A 20,439-nucleotide genomic window follows, 5' to 3' on the forward strand; every position below is an offset into this window, starting at 1 on the left:
GACGACATCAACAGGCTGACCTGAACCCAGTGATGTCAGGAAGACCCGACAGGGTTTAATCCTCAGTAGGAGTTGAGATAATACTTCAGAGAGGAACCAAGAATCTTAACCAGCCAAAGGCAGAGCCCCCTCAGGACACCTCAGGGCTGTAGTGAAGTGTATCCCTCCAGGCCGGGGTCTTGTGTGCCTAGACGTTTCACCATGCTGTCACTGTTTAGAGACGCTAAGCACACTCCGCTCAGCATTGCTACAGAAGGAACGAATCTGATTCCAAGGCTCGCTCTGTGTACATTGTGAGATGTGGACCAACCGATCTTTAGTTAGAATTAGTAACCTTAGGATAAGAAAGTTGTACTCCTTAAAACTTTACTTTGTACTTTGTTTTTTGTTTCTCTGAAAATTTTTAAGGCGATTGAAACATTTGTTTTTAAAAAGTTGTTTTGATCTTGATTTTAATTTTCAAAAATTTCAAATTGTCACAGCAAAATTGAGAGTGGGGCTGGGGCTACATTGCCAGGGATAAACACATTCTTGCCCTCTTCTGGGTGACTCCTGATCAGCCCCTTGTAGGGCAGGGGGGCAGTTGAGTGGAAGCTGTGTCAGGGTGGCCAGGCTGATGTGCATTGTTGCCTCCTTCCACTCAGAGGTGTCACTGTACCCCTAGTTCTGTGCCTGGTTTGTCATCCTTATTGCTTTAAATCACAGCTTTCTTTAAAAAAAATTGAGCCCCTGCTGGGTGTGGCTCAGTGGTTGAACGTCGACCTAGGATCCAGGCGATCAGGGTTCGATTCCCGGTCAGGGCACAGGCCCGGGTTGCAGGCTTGATCCCCAGTCAGGGGGTGTGCAGGAGGCAGCCGATCAATGACTCTCTCATCATTCATGTTTCTCTCTCTCTTCCTCTCCTTTCCTCTCTTTGAAATCAGTAAAGATACATTTAATAAATAAATAAATAGAGATTTCTTTCCATGAAAACTTCAGTCTGCCTTTCTCCATATTTTCAAAATTCAGTTTCCTGAATTATTTTATCCTCTCCTTTATCAACTTGATTGGCCCAATATATGAAATAAATGGATTAATGAGTTATTTTAGGGCTGAGGAATTTTCAGATTCCTTAGACTTTAATACACTGTTTATTCTAAATCAGATAACTCTGTGCTATTTTAAAGCATCATGGAATCATGGTTCTGTTTCCATATTAAGGTTTGTGGTGTTGGTGTTTTTTTAAAAAAAGTTCAGGCCCAAAGCCAGGTGGATGTCATAGAAAAGCCAGAAAGCAACAGCCTCTCCTGTGTAGAGAGTTGAGCTTTGATTCACTGACTGGGAGATGTGCCGAGGAAACTGAAAGGCACAGAAGCCACTTTATCCCTCCCTCCTCTTGTTTGCCTCCTGCCCTTGATGCCACAGGATCATTATTGTGTGAACTCCCCTCATACTTAAATCTTGGAGAACAGAAAAGGAATGCCAAGTAGATAATATCACGGCATCTCTGTGTGCTTGCTGATCAGTCTCTGAAAACTTACAGCTAACTTTTTTAAAAAATATATCTTTATTAATTTCAGAGAGGAAGGGAGAGGTAGAGAGAGATAGAAACATCAATGATGAGAGAGTCATTGATTGGCTGCCTCCTGCACTCCCCGCACTGGGGATCGAGCCCACAACCCGGGCATGTGCCCTGACCAGGAATCAAACTACGATCTCCTGGATCGTAGGTAGACGCTCAACCACTGAGTCACGCCAGCCAAGCCCAGCTAACATTTTTCATTTGTTCATAGATTTTGTTTTTTATGAAATAATATTGAATGAATCTGGCTTTACTCCTGGGTACAAAACTGGTATATTCACATTCTTTGTGAAAATCTAAGGTCCATTGAGCATGGGGAAGTGGAAATGCCTCTTCCCCCTTTTTTTCAAATTCTCTGCAACCTTACCAAGCACAAAATAACACCTGAAGTCATCATTTGTAAATAAACCAGCTATGTCAGAGACATTTCAGGAAGAAGAATCAACGTTGTGTGGGCTATGAACTCTTGGTGTAACTCACTTGCTCATGATGGGGATTTTACTGGGTCTTCTCTGTCCAGGAGGTGGGGGGTGGGGGTTCACCTTGTTCCCAGCAGATGAGACTGTTTCTTCACAGCCTAAACATACGTAGTACTTAATCTTTACTCATAGTACGTGCAGAATTCGAAGTGCTTTAATACACAGGAGCTGCCCAGACCCATCACACAGATACACAGGTGCATGCACACCCCACCACACATGACAAATTGCTTTTCACTTGCTGCTTTCAGCATTTTCTTTTTGTTTTTGTATTTTAGTGGTTTGATTCTGCTATATCTTGGTGTAGATTCTTTATATTTATCCTACATGGGGTTTGTTGAGCTTCTTGGGAGTATAAATTAAAGTTTTCAGTCAAATTTGGGAAAATTTCCCACATTATTTCTTCAGATCTTTTTTCTTTTTCTTTCTCTTCTCCTTTGGGTTCTCTCATCACAAGTGTGTTGGTGTGTTTGATGCTTTCTGAAGCTGTTTGTTTTACTTTAGTTTTATTTCTCTCTGTTCTTCAGATTAAATAACTTCTGTTGATTTATTTTCAGATTTACTCATTCTTGTGCCATCTTGAATCTGCTGTTAAACCCTTCAGTGAATTTGTAATTTCAGTTATTGTATTTTCAGCTTCACGCTTTTTATTTTATTCTTTTTTACATAATTTCTGTCTCTGTAAGAATCTCTATTTGTTGAGTCCTTGTCATACTTTTCTTCAATTTTTTTAAACATGGCTTCTTTTAGTTCTTTGAACATATTTATAGAAGCTTCTTTGTCTGCTTGTTTTGGTTTTGTTGTAAAATTCAACATCTGGGAGCACTTAGAGACTGTTTCTCCTGACTGTTTTTTCCCCTCAGTATGGATTATACCTTGATGTTTCTTTGCAATCTCAAATTTTTGTTGAAAACTGAACATTTTGGAGAATATGGTTCAGCAATTCTGAACTCAGATTTTTTTCTCTGAAAGTTGTTTCTGCTTTATTTTTTTATTTGTTTGTTTTATAAGTAACTTGCTTGGGCTAAATCTCTAAAATTTATCTCTCCTGCAGCTGAATTATTTATTTTATTACTTTATTCTTTATTTTATTATTTTATTTTTTAAGTTTGGCTCCCTAGGGTTCAGCTGTGTCTGTGTATATTGGTGGTGAGCCTTCTTCAAGCCATTAAGGCTTCTCCCCTCTGCCAGTGGATCTGTTTGAGTAGGGGAGCACATTCAAAGCTCAGGTCATTTTCAAGTTAGCACTGGTTTCTCCTTTCTCAAGGGCCCTTTTGTGTCTCCTTTACATGCGTGTGCAGTCTCTTGAGTTGGCCAGGAGTGTGTGCCTGGCTTGGACCCCATCAAGTCTCCACTGTTTATGCACTGAGCCTCAGCCTGGAAAGTCTTGGCTCAACTATGTAACCTTGGCTAGTGGAGCTATTGGCCCTCTCTTTTCACCAGCCGCTGGATTGTCACTGCCACCACCACTGAGCGTGGGCATCTCCTACTGCTCCAGATCAAGTGAGGCTCTTTCCTCACCAGGGAAGCTGCAGCTGATAATCTCCACACCCTGCTCCACCCTGGCAGAACCACCATGTCGACCAAGTAGTGGGAGGGGAGGGGCACCAGGGGAAGGCAGGAGCAGCCCCAAGCCAGAATGCCACAGATTTCCACTGTCCTTGCCTGAAGTTCAGCTGTTTTGCAAACATAAACACTTCTCAGATGGCTGTTTGCCTTCGGTTGATTTCCAGAGCACTGATTGTTTTGCTTTTCTGGGTTTATAGTTATTTTGGGGGGACTGAGTTAGCCGATTGCCTCACTTGACTGTAGCTGGAATTTCCATCTCTGGAAGCCTTTTTAACTGATAGTGATTTTGTTTGGTGGGCTTATAGAATTTCTCAGTGTTCACTTGATGTTCAGTACATCAGGCTTGTTAAGCTGACTTTCTTCTTTTAAAACAGAAACATAACTTGTTAAGCTCTGTTTTAGGATGGTCATAAGTTCTGGAATAGCGGCTTTCATTATTGCATTTATGGAAAAATTGCTTTTTCTAATTTCAGTTTAAGTAATTTTTTAAAAATGGGGGAAAAAGCTACAGTCCTAAGTTACTTTGCATAAATACTAAATTTAAATTTGTGTATCTGAGATTATACTGCCTTTGGTTACATTTTTATAAATATAGAAATTTCTGTACTTTGTAAGAATTACTTATTAAACAATATCTCCTCTTTCTTGCTGATTGGACTTAATATGGCCACATATTACTTTATAAGAAAAAGTTTTTCATATTGAAATAAGATTTACTTAAAAATTTTTAAGTACTTTAGAGATCCTTGAGGAAAATAGCACTTTGAGGCTATAATATTCTTGTCACAGTTAAAAGGTTTGTTAACTTGTCCACTTGGAATTTCATTCTTAGAAACTAAAAAGTCTATTGTGTCATTCCTGTGGGTCTTTGAGCATCCGCTGTGTTGCTTGTTTGTAGGTTAGTGAAAAATTACTGTGATTTGCCTTTTACTAAATAACTTTCTACCAAGTAGCCATTAGCTATATCAGGGGAGGGAACCTTTTTTCTGCCAAGGGCCATTTGGATATTTATAACATCATTCTCAGGCCATACAAAATTATCAACTTAAAATTAGCTTTGAAAAACCCCTAGATTTACTGAATTTCAAGTCCCGCCTGCTATTTTCTTGGCAGGGCCAGACCAAATGATTTCGGGGGCCATATTCGGACCGGACATTCCCCACCCATGAGTTATATAAAGAGCTTTTCAGTTGTAGTAACAGTCATTTATTTTAGACAAAGTGGTACATCCCTCTCGGCGTTTCCCTTGCAGGTCGCTTTGAAGAAGAATTTATCAAAATGCGCATGGAGAGACTTCAGGCGTGGATGACCAGGATGTGTCGACATCCAGTAATTTCAGAAAGTGAGGTTTTCCAGCAGTTTCTAAATTTCCGGGATGAAAAGGTAGGTTATGTTATGATGACAGTCTTAGTGTATTTGAGAATTGTCACATTCACACCAGTTTTATGTCTGAAAGAAGTTAAAGTTATGTTAGTTAGGTGGTTATTTCTCATTTCCTCCACAAAGACAGTAGGGATGTAAACCTAAATCCGAGCCATAGGAAATTAGTCACAAATTCTGGAAGGTTGCCAGGATGATTTTCCATAGACGGAGAACACATTGGCCCAGTGTGGGCCAGGTGAAGGATGTGCTGGGGTGAGTTTCCTAGATGCTAAAAAATAGGATGGACCTCAAACTGCAGGATATTATCAGGGTGAAGTGAGGGAAATAGAGTGAGTTTTTTATGATCACATTTTTAAAATTGATTTTAGAGAGGAGAAGGGGTGGGGGGCAAGAGAGAGAGAGAGAAAGAAAGAAAGAAACACTGATGTGAGAAACATTGATTGGTTGTCTCCCATATGCACCCTGACCGAGAATCAAACCCACAACCTTTTGGTGTATGGGACAATACTCAACCAACTGAGCCACCTGGCCAGGGCTATGATCACACTTTGACCTTACAATGTAATAGCATTTTGAAAGGAAAGGTAATTAGGAATTGAACCATCCTTATCAAAGCAAAGTTGTTTTTCCAGAACTGTAGATGAGAGTCCAGAATAAGTGCTAACCTCTGCCTGCCCCTGTGGGCAGTAATTCTGCCAGTGGTCATCAGTTCTTTTTTTATAATCAAGAAAAAATTGCCTGGTTGGCACCTCATTTTTGTCTGAGCAAAATAGTTTTTGCTCTCAGTAAGTTTTTACTCTTTAAGGTATCTTCTTCTCTAAAGATGTTTTCTCATAGTTTCTCTCATAACAGTTATTACATATCTTGGAAAACAATCTAAAGAATAAAAGCATAGCTCTGCTGGAGTGGCTCAGTCGTTGAGCATCAAGGTTCAATTCCCAGTCAGGGCACATGCCCAGGTTGTGGGCTTGATCCCCAGTAGGGGAAGTGCAGGAGGCAGCTGATCAATGACTCTCATCACTGATGTTTCTATCCCTCTGTGCATCTCTCCCCTTCTCCCTTCCGCTCTCTGAAATCAATAAAGATATATTTTTAACAAAAGAATGAAAGCATAAATTATCTCAACTGCCAACAGCAGATACGAAATAAATTTTGATCCTAGGAAAAAAGTCTATACCTAACAGAAATGCATGTATATTATGCATACTTATATATATCAGGAGACATATACATAGCAGCTTCATTCATAACTTGGCAGGGGCCAGGGGTATCTACCAGTCTTAGGATGGATAAATAAATGGGAGAATATTCATACAATGGAATATTGTATAGCTATAACAACAGTGTGAATGCAGCTCCTATACACAAGTTGAGCAAAAGAACAGACATACAAAATTTTATAGTATAGAGTTCTCTGCTAGTTAAAAAACAAAACTAGCAAACCTATAGTTTAGGTACTCGTGCTTAGGTGGTAAAATTCTAAAGAAAAGTGAAGAAATGACAACCATAAAGGAGTGAGGGGATAATGGTTATCTTGTGGGGGAGGAAGGCGCAGTGGTTGGGAAGGGACATGAGGGACTTCTGCAATGCTAGCTCTTCCCTTGCTTGGTCTTGGTCTTGGTGTTGGTCTTGGTGGTAATTACACAAGAATTTACTTGGTGAGAACTCCTCGCATTGGGCACTTTTCTGTATGTGTATATATGTTATATATATATATATATTGCAATAATATGTTTTTAAAACTAGCTCACAATATTGGTTTCCTTCTTGTATTTTAGAAAAGATTTAACCTTTTTTAGAACTAAACCTAGAAATTTGAGGCACTTTTGTCAAAATTCGTGGGGTGTGTTTATGGTCCCTGTGTTTAGATTGGTAGCTGTTGGGAAAAGAACACTGACTGAATCACCTCACTAGGAAAGGACTTAGGCTCATAGAGACCATGCTGTGCAGGGGCACTGATCACATGTGAGATTACATTTGAGATGTGTAGGCCTTGGCTCATGATGCAGGGGGGAGATGGCTTGGGAGCTGCTTCCGGAGAATTAGAATCAGTGAGCCGATTCTAGGGTATTTTGAAAGACCAGTTTGACTCTGCTCTCAGTCAGTTTAACTCATTACGCTCCCATTTACAGGAATGGAAAACTGGGAAGAGGAAGGCTGAGAAAGATGAGCTGGTGGGAGTCATGATATTTTCCACCATGGAACCAGAGGCCCCTGACTTGGACTTAACAGAAATGTAAGCGATACTGCCAAATTTGCCGCCTTCTCAACCGAGTCTGCCTCCTTTGCTCACAGGTCTAGCCAGCACCGCTCCAAGTGGAACTTGGTCAGACTTGAGTGTAGGAACTGAGTAGGGCTTGTAGTCAAGGAAAGCATCTTGGTGTGTGAAAGCATATCTTTCCAGCCAGAACCTCAGATGAAAAGAAAGTCTGCTTCCTTTTTACCTTGAAGTCTGTGATTTCAGGGTTGACACAGTGGTTGGTAGTTACTCCCAGTAAAGGGTGATGAAACAACATGGCACAGAGCCAGCTCACTCCCACGTCGCAGTCCACAGAGTGGAGCTCTCTCTGAACTGCCTTGAAGGAAGTAATCTTTGACCTGCTTTTTCTGAGTTCTTTATCTGTTGTTTTTATCATGTCATCTTGTTTTTAATGTGGGTATAGTTGAAAATCTGGAGTAGTTCCTACCTTTTCTAAGTAAGGACTAATAAAAAGTCTGAAGGTTTTATTTTTATTTTAAGAAAATTTTTTCTTATAAAATTATTGTTTGTGTTACCAAAAACATAGACAAGAAAAGAAACAAAAACAGTCTTTCAACTACCAAGAGAAAATCAGTGTTCGTATGTTGGCCTACATCTATAGTCTTCCAACCCTTGGTACATATGTATCTATCTAAAGGAAATGCTGTTTAAACAAAAATGACCTCACACCATACATTCTTCTTTATCACCTTTATTTATTTTATTTTATTTTTTTAAAATATATCTTTATTGATTTGAGAGAGAGGAAGGGAGAGGGAGAGAGAGAGATAGAAACATCAATGATGAGACAGTCATTGATCAAACCCGCAACTGGGCATGTGCCCTGACCAGGAATCAAACCCCAATCGCCTGGATCCTAGGTCGACGCTCAGCTGCTGAGCCACGCCCGGCCGGGCATCACCTTTTTTTTTTTAATTGAAGAGTATATTGTGATGATTTTTTCAGGTTCGTAAATACTTTTTACATCTTTAGAGACTGATAGGTTCAGTATCACCTTAGATCAGCGATTTTCAACCTTTTTCATCTCATGGCACATAAACTAATTACTAAAATTCTGTGGCACACCAAAAAATATGTTACATTTTTTTGCCAATCTGACAAAAATAAAAAATAGGTATAATTTTCATTCACACCAGATGGCTCTTGTTGTGTTGGCTGTGGTCATTTTTTTATTTGAGAGTTTAAGGGAAAAGAGGTCAGTGCCCCTGACTAAATGGTCAGGTACTGCATATTTTAAATATTCTTATGGCACACCATTGAAAATCTCTGCCTTGATGGTTGTGCATCCAGGTTATTTTCTGTGACTCACTGTTGGAAGAATGAACACCTATCATTAGCAGCCCATATTATTGTTTTATAGGTTCCATGGTACCTCCCAGGATTGAATTTTACTAAATAAGATATTCAAGAAATGAGGATTTTCTTCACTTTAGAATAATTTTATTTAACACTCACAAGGAATTGAGGGGGAAAGGAAGCCAGAGTAAAATATAAATGGCACATTTCTAAGTAGTTCTGTAAAAACCTGAACCAAGCCTGTCTGTAAGACTAATTTGCTCAAAGGGCTATTGTTATAATGCAAGAAAACAAGTGCCTGTGGTTCTGTGCGGCGTGAGTCTCCCTTACCACGCCGGGGCTTCTCCTCCACCTGACATGGGCATTGGGTGGCTAAGCCCAGGAGGCACCTTCTTATGTTTTTGCCCCACAGAGAACAGAAGTGTGATGCTGTTGGTAAATTCACCAAAGCCATGGATGACGGCGTGAAGGAGCTGCTGACCGTAGGGCAGGAGCACTGGAAGCGATGCACAGGACGTGAGTGCACCCCACAGCGCCACTGGGGTCACAGGTGGCAGTGCAGGCTCCGCTCTGTGGCCTTTGTCACACTGGAGGACCTCACCTCGGGCAGAATTGCCTTTAGTGACCTGAAGTCCTGTCGTTCCCATAGCTCTTTGATGAACCTCATTTCTCAGCCCTAGTTCAACAACAGACAGTTGGCTTGAATGAAGCCAGTTCAAGAACTCTCATAAAAAAACACCACGTTTGCTTAAATATTTCCCAGTTATTTGGGGTTTGTAATCTGTGGAAAATTAATCTTTTCTGCATGTTTAGAGAATGCTTGTGGTTATTTTTAATCTCCTGATTTTAGTTTTTAATATTCATCCATTGATAAGATGTTAATTTGACTGATGCCATAATTTTTAGGAAAAACCAGTGTAAGTGGTAGAAAACATAAGACAGGTCAGACAAGGGGCACTGCTGAGGGGCAAGTGACACCGTCAGCCGTGGCATCCTGCCTGCTGTTTCCATATCCTGTAGGACTTCTTGTCCCCTCACTTCCCTATTTTGGAGACTGTCAGTCTGTGGAGCCACGTTGCTGTACTCCCCAGAACCATGCAGCTCTGGTGTCACATAGCCCAAGCGAGAAACAGGTGTCCAGCGGTGGGGTCCTGCCACGGCCCCTGTCTTGCTCACCCCAGGGCTCAGAAGACTCCAGAGGTTGGCCGCCACGGCAGTAGCATTCACACAGATGGGTCTTGCTGCCTTAGAGGACTAGGAGTTTTCTCCCCTTACACCCATTCTGCCCTTATTGCCAGCACAGTCCCAAAGAGAAATCCCAGATTTCTGAGCTCCAGTTAGGGCTCACCCTGTTAACTTCCTGAGAACGAGGCCCTGCTAGTCTGTCACTAGAACCTACAAGAATGCTGGTTGTCCCCAGTTATTTTTTTAAAATAAAAATGAATTTACTTTAAAATATAAAAGTAATACATACCCACTTTTAAATCAATACTCTGGTAATCAGCTTAGGAAGAAGGTTAAATTATTTGTTATTGTAAAGATTTTTTTAAGGTGGTTCTTTTCCTCTAAATAATGAAAAAGAATCAGAATTTGAAGTCAAATAGGAATTTTAATGAACAGGAAACTGAGTATGGAGTGACTTGTGGTTGAAATGTTAAAATAGCGGTTAATAGCAGCTCTAAGATCTATTGACCCAGACCTGAAGCGGAGTCTTACCTCAGGAATCGGCAAACTCTGGCCTGCAGGCCAAATGTGGCATCCCCCATTTTTGTAAATAAAGTGCTATAGGAAGGAACACAGCCATCCCCATTTTTTCTTGTATTGTCTGTGGCTGCTGTCATGTTACAGTGGCAGAGAGTTGAGTAGTGGCAACAGAAACCGCTGGCCCCACAATGCCTAAAGTACTCACTGTCCCGCCTTTTGCAGAAAAAAGGCCGAGTGGGCCTCCACCATCCACACAGTTTATATCAATGAAACCTCTTGTAGAGCACCTCTGTGTGTGTCTGAGGCAGACCGCCTGGGGTGCCAGCTGCTCCTTTCCTGTGCAGAGGAGTGCCATCTGTGCCCTAAATGTAGAACCCAGCCTGAGAAAATTATGATTATGAACGCAGCCTAGAAAACAAAGTCTGGTTCAAGCCTTTGGTCACAAGGAGTGACTCAGGAGAGCAAAGGGGAGTGACACTTCTCTAACATACAAATAAAATCTTTTCATTTTTAAAATAATGAATGTTGTAAGCTTATGAGGCCATAGTAAGTCATTTAAATCTGCATGTTCTTTGAAAGCCGGTTCCTTTTTTTAGAAATATTGTAAATGAGTGCAAGTCTTGAGTTTTTTTAAAGATACCACAGAAGTCTGGGATGATGGTTTCTTTTAAAGAATGAAGTCCTTTCTCTCCAACATCTGGTCAGTTCCATGTCCTACAGGACCCATAAGGCCAAATTTATGAAATAGGGAACATTGGCTTTAAGGCTCCTTTTGGGGGCTGGGGTCGGCAGGTTGAAGCACTTTGTTTAGGATTTGACTGAGGCGTGTCTGTTTCCTTTCTCTCACAAAGGAGTTGTTGATTTTAAATCCCTTACCTGTAGAGTGAGAAATGTAGCACACACTGTGTGTGGAAGCATGTGTCTTTAATCCCAGGTATAGAGGCAAAAACTGAGTTACAGATGGTAAACAGTTTATGAAAATTAACTCAGCAGATGTAGTTTGAATTCGTGTTTCCTGATTACTGTATTTTCTGGACCGTGCTTCAGATTCCTCTGGCCTAGATTCATTTTACAGAAACATTTGTACCGTTTTTCTCCTTTGACACGGCACTGATTCTTCAAGTGCAAGTGAGGTTTCTTTTGAAAGGCAATGGTATGTTTAAGGGGACTGTATACAGATGCAAAGATAACCACCTAAGATACAGGCTCTTCTCTAGGAAGTTCTCCAGAGCAGTCCTCGGCTCCTAGAATTCTAGCACTAGAAGGAACTGAGAGAGCAGTAATCTTACTCTACAGACAAGAAAGCGAAAATCCCTCCTCCCTGGTCCTGGAAAGTCCCACTGCCTTGTTTTCTCCACAGCTTGTTGCTTTCAGTTTTGTTTTGTTGTTGTTGTTGTTTTGTTTTGTAAATAATTATACATACATAGCAGAGTGGGGAAAGCAATGTAATTGGAATCTGAATTGCCAAATCCACCCTTCATTAGCCTTGTGACCCTGAGCACAGCAGTTTACTTATCTGACCTTGATTTTCCTAACCCATGATGTGGAGGAGGTGTCTGTAGCTGGTGGGGGGGTCGTAGTGATCGAGCGGGTGGTTTATGTAAAGCACTCTACACTAGAATCTTCTTCAACGAGCTGCCCATCCACTTGGATGTCACTGGGCAGTGGAGCTGGTTGTTAATAATAGCGCCCACTAGTGATTAATTAATTACAAATTGAAAGAATTTGATTAGAAAAAACAATCATTAAGTTAAAAAACCAATCATTTTATTAAAGAATATAGACTATTTTGAATTGCTTCAAATTTTTATTATGAAAGTAACCACTTTTAGAAAATAGTTGAGTCCCATTTCAGTTTTTGGAGGACTAGTTGACAATTTATTTCTTTTTCTCTTTCAGCACTACCCAAGGAGTATCAGAAGATAGGAAAGGCCTTGCAGAGTTTAGCAACAGTATTCAGTTCCAGTGGTTATCAAGGTTCGTCTCTATTTACTTATTCTGTGAGCCTTTAGTATCTTATCCAAACTGCCTGCCCTCCCCAGGCTCCTGTAGACAGACAAGAACTCTACAGGTAAGCACCCTTGGCACTGACTCAAATTGGCTGGGCTGCTGCACTCAGGACTCTTGCAACCTCACTTGGTTACTTTTAAGAAGAGTGGAGGATTGTAAAGTGTATTTTCTTGCTGGCTTCTTTGCCTTTCTTTGCATAGCTCTTGTGTTTTAATAAACAGATGGCTATACTGTGTAGCACCCTGCCCTGCTTTCATCTCTGCCAGACTGAAGTCAAGTCAGGTCTTCCCAATACAAAGGCCAGATCTCATCAAGGTCCCTTGCAGAAAAAATGTTTGACTGACAAGTTCACGTTGCCTTAATTCTCTCCATAACTTGTAATTATTTTCAACTTAGTATTTCAGGTTCATTGTATGTTTATATTGATGACACGAGAATAAGTTAGCTGTTTTCCTTTATATTTTGGTTTATATTTTTAATGTGGCCTCTGGAGCAGGTAGGAAGTAAAAGTATTTGTCAGGTGAGTGACACTTATTAAATTTGAGTAAGGCCTGTCACTTTCAGAAATGATAGAATTGGTACTTTCACCAGGGTATTTATCCTGATACCCAGGGAACTAGGTCTTTGCATGTCAATGTCTGAGTATTTTCAGGAATAAGAAATTAATCTCAGCAGAATTTAAGATTTGGGGCTCCCGTGTATGAATTCAAGTCCCCATTTACTGGTTTCTTCCATTTCAAGGAAAATGAAGGTCAGCAGCGATGAGTACTGTGTCTTGCCACACGTCTCGCTTTGCTCAGATGTACTGGTACCCTGGGGTGGTGCTACACTCTGAGATCTTTCCATAATGTAAACATACTGTTTTCAGTTCCTAAGGCTGTCTCGGATTATATTAAGTATAACCCTCCATGCCCCCTTTAACAGTATATGTACTAACATTGGAACAGTAGAGACTGTTAGTGTGGCCCCTCCACAAATCCTTGACACAGTTCATATTCTTGTGGGTTATCATGGAAATAACAACTGATAAAATTTTTAAACAGTTACTGCTAGGGGAAGAAAGGGACAGATAGAAGAGCTAGACTTCTGATTGCATCTTTTTGGTAGATTTGACTTTGGAACCATGTGAATGTTCTACATAATTATTAGAAAATAAATTTAAGTCAAAATGTTAAAAAAAATTTCTAAGAAGCAAAAGCAAAATAAGACAAAGGCATAACCACACACAGTTGTTACTTCATGTCAGCCTCAAACACTGTCTTTCAACTGTAGCAGATGTTTTATGGTGTAACAGACTGCACATAATTTTAATTATTTTCAGTAATCATGTGGTTAGCAATGTAATATTGGTACTGTTTTTCCAAAACTTCTAAAATTATTTTACATGTTGTAAGGCAAAGCAAATACATAATTGTGTTACTGTTAACACTAAGATTTTAAGAGATAAAAATAAAAAGTTTTAAACTATAGTCAGAAAAGCCCTAATTTTGCATTGGAGATACCAGTATGAGCTCATGTGTGTTTTCCTTTTTTAAAAACACTAGTTTGCTTTGCTCTGTTCACTGAAGGGACCTAGAACCAATGATCCAATCCATTAGGAAGAAGCCCCCAACATCACCCACTTGGTGATCTCTAAACACCATGTTCCACCAAAATGAACCAGGTTCCTGTTGAACAAAAAGAGCTCTGATGCCAATTTGAAGAGCCTTCCACTGACTGGCCAGTGAAGAAAAGATTTGAGCATTTAGTGCAAATAATAATTGCACTTCACTCATTGAAATGACACACATTAAATATGTTTAAATCCATATTTAATGCAGTGGTACTTTAAGAAATGTTAATCCCATGCACCTTTGGAGCATGGTGGGGGATTGGCCCATTTTTCTGAAAAATGTAAAGGGGATGAATCAAACACTTCACTTGCCTTTTCGATTCCTGTACTTCAAGGTGACCAACAAGTTGATAAAATTTCTCTTTACAGAAATAGTTCAGCTAATAAAGAGTAGTAGAAGTGGGATAGCACCATTTTTGCAAACCCACACTAAAATAAAGATCTAGACAGTGACCATCATCTGTGGCTTCTAACATCACACAAAATACAAGTAACTAGAAATTGTGTCCTCCGGGTCTGATCAAGCCTCTAAATCTGTCCACTAGTGTAAAGAAAATACAGGGAACAGAGAGCTGTGTTACCACAACAGAGACAGTGAGCAAAACTCAGACTGTGGGCCCCAACGCAGATGACCTGGTTACTTCAGCACACCCAAAACTGGGAGAAGGACCCTTTAGATTTAAGAAACACATCAACTTCATGCCATCCTGCATACTGATTCAAACAGCCAACACGATTTGAGACACCAGAAAGCTGCACACTGACTGATAATTTATATCAGGGACAGTTGTCTTGTATTAATTGTGATAGGGTGTTGTCCTTATTTTTTAAAGAGGCCTTCTAAGTAAAATTTATGGATGAAATGTTATGTGGTCAGTGAAAGGAGGTGGGAGTGGATGGTGTAGGTGAAAAACTCTTGCCCATGAGCTGTTTATTGGGAATCTAGGTGATGGGTAGATGGGGATTCATTGTATCTTCTGTTTAGTTTTGAAAAGTCTGAAATTTTCTATAATAAAGTTTTTAAATAAAGTGAATGAAAAGACAGTATAACTTACAACCACTGGTAACTGTGATGGTTTTCAGGTGAAACAGATCTCAATGATGCAATTACAGAAGCAGGAAAGACTTACGAAGAAATTGCCAGTCTTGTGGCAGAACAGGTATTACATAATTACACAATTCCAATTAAGATTTTATGTCATCTAATCTATATATTTAATCTAAAATCAGTTTTAAGATAAACTTTCCAAATGAATACCCTCTTCTTTTCTATTCCTCTGTATCTTTGTTAAGTGTTTTTGGAAATAGTGTTTCTTAGGTTAAGCTAAAGTGATGGGTGTAAAGTTGTCACTGAGAAATCTAAAAGAATACCTTCCAGTGTCGAGGGCTCAGACCTGTCACTAGCCATCAGGGATCAGCATGTACAGGAAGGAGTGCTGCTCAAGGCCCCTTTGGACTCTTACTTAGCCTTGGTTTCCTCATCTAGAAAATGACGACGATGGCACCAGCCTTGCAAGGAGCTCACTTGTATGGAGCCCAGGACTCAACAGCTAGTAAAGAAAAGGCACCTGCTCCAGTGCAGCATGGAGCACGTCCTTGTTACAGAGCATGGTGTTGATTGGCGTCTCTAACATCCCGATCTCACTTGTTTTTACAGAAACAGAAATAAGTTCCTTTAAGGGGAATCATCATCTAAGTTGTTTCAAATCCCTAAATTAAAAAAATATATTTTCAGATAACTTTTTAAAATGTGTGTGTTCACATGTGCCTGTGGGGACACACTCATGTCATTAACTACTCTCTGCTACTTGTAATTTTAGAACCATACATAACACAGCTATTAAATTATAATTCCAAAAGATGGAAAATGTTAAAGATGCCACTTACAATGACTACTAGATTTTCTAATAATATTTTTATCTTCTCTGCTAAAATGTAGACATTAAACTGTAACATCTTATTTCCTTATATGTATACATACAGTCCTAACCGGTTTTTTCCTCATGGTGTTGTATGTTGGGTCATCCCAAAGTAGCTAATTTTACCAACCAACTAAAAAATTATCTGGTGTTTTATTATTTTCTTTACAACCTATGGTAGAAGGTGTAGTAACCTCGGGGATTATTTTCTTCTAGGAAAACTAAGCATTCGGCTTAGTTTGGGCTAATATAGACCTCAGATATACATTTTCTTTTCCTTGATTGTCTGAATTCCTCTGCCAGTAACAACCAACTTGTGTCTTCTTATAGCCAAAGAAAGATCTCCATTTCCTGATGGAATGTAATCATGAATATAAAGGTTTCCTTGGCTGCTTCCCTGATATTATTGGTGCTCACAAGGTAACTTGACTGTAGAAGTTTACAGCAGACAACGCAGCTGAATCAGGACCTGCGTGCATGAGCCCCACCTTTCGCACACTCCTGGGCCGGGAGACGCTTTCTGGAACCCCTGGAAGTCCTTGGGGTGTTTAAATAGCAAGGTCCCATCACATGTTTGGATATGAGTAGTTTTTAGTTTCTTTTGTTATATAAAAAGATTATTTTGAAGGAACTAAAAATATGAAAAGCATTTCTTTATGCATATAGTTAGGTCAGGTATCAAAACAAAATAATCATGATGTTTGAAATCTAAGACAACAATAGGAATAATCCTTCCCTTAGCAGTGAGACCCTCCCCTGTAAGCTGCTTGGACAAGTCCTCAAAGATCTTGCCCTGTCAAATGAAAGAGAACATTCTTTCCTTGAGCTTTACAACAGGTTTTCTAGTTAAAATGGTCCATGTTGGTATTATATGTTTATCCATATTAATAAAAAGGAAACTATATTAAATTCCCATCAAAAAGTATTTTTAAACTAAATTTAAAAATTGACTTAGGGTATACTCACATTTTGATTCTGATTTCAAAGTCTGTATTACCTCAGAATTTTGGGTATTTTACCAACTGTAGTACTCTAGGCTATGGTGATGTACTAGGATTTGTTAGGAAGCTCTCTACAAAGGACTGGTCTGGGTCCATTTTAGCATTTGGCTTTATAATTAAAGTATGAAGAGGTCACATAGGTAAATAAGAAATTTTGTGCAACTTCACATAATATCATATAAAACTCAGAACATCTTCTTTATCCACTCATCCGCTGATGGACACTTAGGTGGTTTCCATATCTCGGCTATAGTGAATCATGCTGCAGTGACCTGAGAGTGCCATACCTCTTTGAGTTAGTGATTTTGTTTCCTCCAAATATGTAATAAAAACAGAATTGCTGGGAGAGTAGATCTTAAGTATTCTCATCATAAGCAAAAAACTTTTTTTTTTTTTTTAAACATATCTTTATTGATTTCAGAGAGAGGAAAGGAGGGGGAGAGAGAGAGATAGAAACATCAATGACGAGAGAGTCATTGATGCAACCCAGGCCTGTGCCCTGACCGGGAATCGAATCCTGATCTCCTGGATCCTAGGTGGATGCTCACCCGCTGAGCCACGCCTGGCCGGGCAGAAAAAAACTTTTGTAACTGTAAGGGAGGTGGCTGTTCACCGGACTTACTGTGAGGATCATTTCACAGTGGACACATACGTCAAGTCATTATGTTGCACACCTTACATTAATACAATGTTAAATGTCATATTCCAATAAAACTGAAAAAAGTAAAATTAATAAAATTAAAATCTCAGTTAAAAACAAACAAACAAAAACGTCAGAACAGTTAGCTTGTAGGAATTTATCCCAGCAGAGAGAGTTCCAGGCCTGCATGCTAATTTATCCGTGAGTATAGAGGTTTTCTTTCCAGGTAGCTCTAAATAATGAGCTCTGTGATGATGCTGGGGCAGGAGGTGTTTGTCAGCTTTTATAGCTACTTCATCTGAGTATTGAATTAAAATCGATTCAGTGTGTCTTGCAGAAATCACAGCAAAGCTCAGGCCATATGACCTGCATGCCTAAGCACCAACATATCAAATCCTCCACTTCAGTGCAGAAGGGGCAGAGAGTACTACACCTTGCGAGTGATGGTGTAAACCAGACCTAACACCTGTGTCCTGTTGAGAACTGCTCTTACCCTGGCAGTGGCTTATAAGCATTCCAGAAATAGAGGGCTGTCTGGTTTCCTACTTTGTCCTAACATAAAACTGTAAGTCTTAGCCTAGTTATATTTTTCAAGAATAGTAACCTTTTTGTTTGCAAGAAACTTAAAGGAAGTTGTATTTAGATGCTTTCCTGTGTTATCTTGTGGAGACCTTTTCCTGTTCAACAGCAAGTCAATTATAAAGGAGGTTGCATTGTTATATTTTAAACAACTAACCGTTTCAGCTTTGTTTTACTGATGCCGTTTCATTTCTGTATTTCCCAGGGAGCAATCGAAAAAGTGAAAGAAAGTGATAAACTGGTTGCAACTAGTAAAATCACCCCACAGGACAAACAGAACATGGTGAAGCGCGTGGGCACTATGTCTTACGCATTACAAGGTAAGGAGGTCTGTGTGTAGCTGATGGGGATTGTTTTTTCAGCAAAGCTGCTATTTTCCTTGCTGGAGAGAAATCCAGGTGTGAAGAGCAGTTAAGTGAGAGCTGACTTGAATTGTCCTCATAAGCCTCTTGTTCACAGGATCCCAGTATTAATGAAAATCTGACCTTTACCTGACATAACTATGAATGACAGTTTGATTAAACTTCAGATAATATAAAACTAAGAACAGTTAGCTTTTTGTAGGAATTGACGCCAGCAGTTGGCTTTCTAGGCCCAGAGTGTAGGGAAAAGGCAGGTGGAGGAGTGATTGGATGCTCTGCTGAGGAAGCCCCTGCAGGTTGTGATGGGGTGGGGGTGGCACCAAGAGACACATTTTGATAAGGGGTTGTTTGCTGAGTGGAGTTTGGGAATACTGACTGATATGCTGGTTTGGGTTGTAGCGGAGATGAATCACTTCCATAGTAACCGGATCTATGACTACAACAGTGTCATCCGCCTGTACCTGGAGCAGCAGGTACAGTTCTATGAAACGGTAAGTTGACCCTCCTGTCCCCACCATCTATGCACAGAGGGGAGGACTCCTGGTCACTTACTTTGACCATATAAAGTTAATCTGTTTGTTATATATTTTATTTTTTTAAATATATCTTTATTGATTTCAGAGAGAGGGAGGGAGAGAGAGAGAGAGATAGAAACATCAATGATGAGAGAGTCATTAATCGGCTGCCTCCTGCAGGTCCCCAACTGGGGATTGAGCCCACAACCCAGGCATGTGCCCTGACCAGGAATCGAGCCTCGATCTTCTGGATCCTAGATTGATGCTCAACTGCTGAGCCATGCTGGCCGAGCTATTTGTATATTTTAATCCTAATTATTAAACCCAAAGAGGTTAGATATTGAGTGGGGTTTGTTTTAATCTCTTGATTACCTCTGCCTTTCCCTTTTGAATAGCACTGGGTTAAAATAAAGGTTTTCTTTTGAAGAAGGGGTATTGGATGCTGGTGGTGAGGCCCAAGAAGACCTTATTGTGTGGTTCTTCCTCCCTCACTGCCTCTGTGCGCAGGGAACACTGCTGAATGGGGTGAGGTCACCCTGCCGCCCAGCGGCTCGGCCGGGAAGGAGCCTGGCACCGCTCAGGACACTACAGGCGGCCTTTGTTTGTGAATGAGGTCTCACATTGTACCAGAGGGACTGCAGAAAGAAAACGAGAGAGAGAGTGAGACCTTAAATATTTTCATTCAGGAAACAGTAATGAGAACGTAAATTTCATTCCTCTGCGTGGTAACTTCACTGTTTACCAGGGTCCAGAAAACCAGGCTCCAGCATGTGAGAGTCAGCCATCTGAAGACAGCTCCGTAACTTTATAGGTGACCATGTGCTGGCTGCCCTGTTCTTCCTGAGTCCTCCACTGGTTCACGGTGCTGTCTATGTGTGTTCAGCGATAGTGGTAGACAGGCCCCAAGCTCACATCCATGCATGTGTCATCCTGGGACTAGACACTGCAGACAAGGTCTATCTCCGCCAGCCAGTCCTTGAAAGGGAGCTGTGATTGACAGGCCTGAGGCATGTAGTGAACTGTGCAGTTGGTTTTGGAGACAAGTGTACAGAAAGGATTCCCATAAGCAGCGTTCTCCCCTGCAGTGTGCAGCTCCTGTGCCGTGTACTGCACACTTTTATTCATTGGGGCCACTGGGTGGTCGCCTTGCACCCTGTGTTAGAATGGCAGGTACATGTTCTGGGTGGGAGAGTAATTGAAGGCAACTCTTGAAATTCTGATAGTTAATTTTTTAAATAATTCTCAAGCCCAAGTGAGGTTTAGTTATTAATGCCATCCTATTTCAGAATAGGAAACCATGTATTTAACCACTGTCTTTATTAGATCTAATGTAGTTGTTAAAATGTGTGTATTTGTTCATGGAGCCGACATTTATTCAGTACTACAACTAAGCACTTACCGCAGGTGCTCAGGATCCAAGGATGACTAAGACCTCTGTGTCCCCAAGGAGTGTGCATGTCCCCAGGGGAGACATAGGCACATCACACCTGCAGGACAGCAGTGGCTTTGTGGTGGTGACGCTGTCACCCGCTGTAGTAGCAGAGGGATG

General features: G+C 40.5%; 1 protein-coding gene across 1 annotated transcript in view; it reads left to right on the plus strand.

The window, feature by feature from the left end:
- The window catches only part of SNX9 (sorting nexin 9), a 73,853-nt gene that overhangs the window by 51,591 nt on the left and 1,823 nt on the right, over window positions 1-20,439 (plus strand). Inside the window, exons 10-17 of the mRNA XM_087817712.1 lie at window positions 4,862-4,992; window positions 7,125-7,228; window positions 8,961-9,064; window positions 12,152-12,229; window positions 14,958-15,034; window positions 16,124-16,213; window positions 18,219-18,333; window positions 18,775-18,866. Of these exons, the coding sequence (XP_087673838.1) occupies window positions 4,862-4,992; window positions 7,125-7,228; window positions 8,961-9,064; window positions 12,152-12,229; window positions 14,958-15,034; window positions 16,124-16,213; window positions 18,219-18,333; window positions 18,775-18,866 (791 nt within the window). The remainder of the gene's footprint in view (window positions 1-4,861; window positions 4,993-7,124; window positions 7,229-8,960; window positions 9,065-12,151; window positions 12,230-14,957; window positions 15,035-16,123; window positions 16,214-18,218; window positions 18,334-18,774; window positions 18,867-20,439) is intronic.

Source organism: Miniopterus natalensis, chromosome 5 (genome assembly GCF_054644295.1).
Source record: "Miniopterus natalensis isolate mMinNat1 chromosome 5, mMinNat1.hap1, whole genome shotgun sequence".
In the NCBI taxonomy this organism is placed as follows: Eukaryota; Metazoa; Chordata; class Mammalia; order Chiroptera; family Miniopteridae; genus Miniopterus; species Miniopterus natalensis.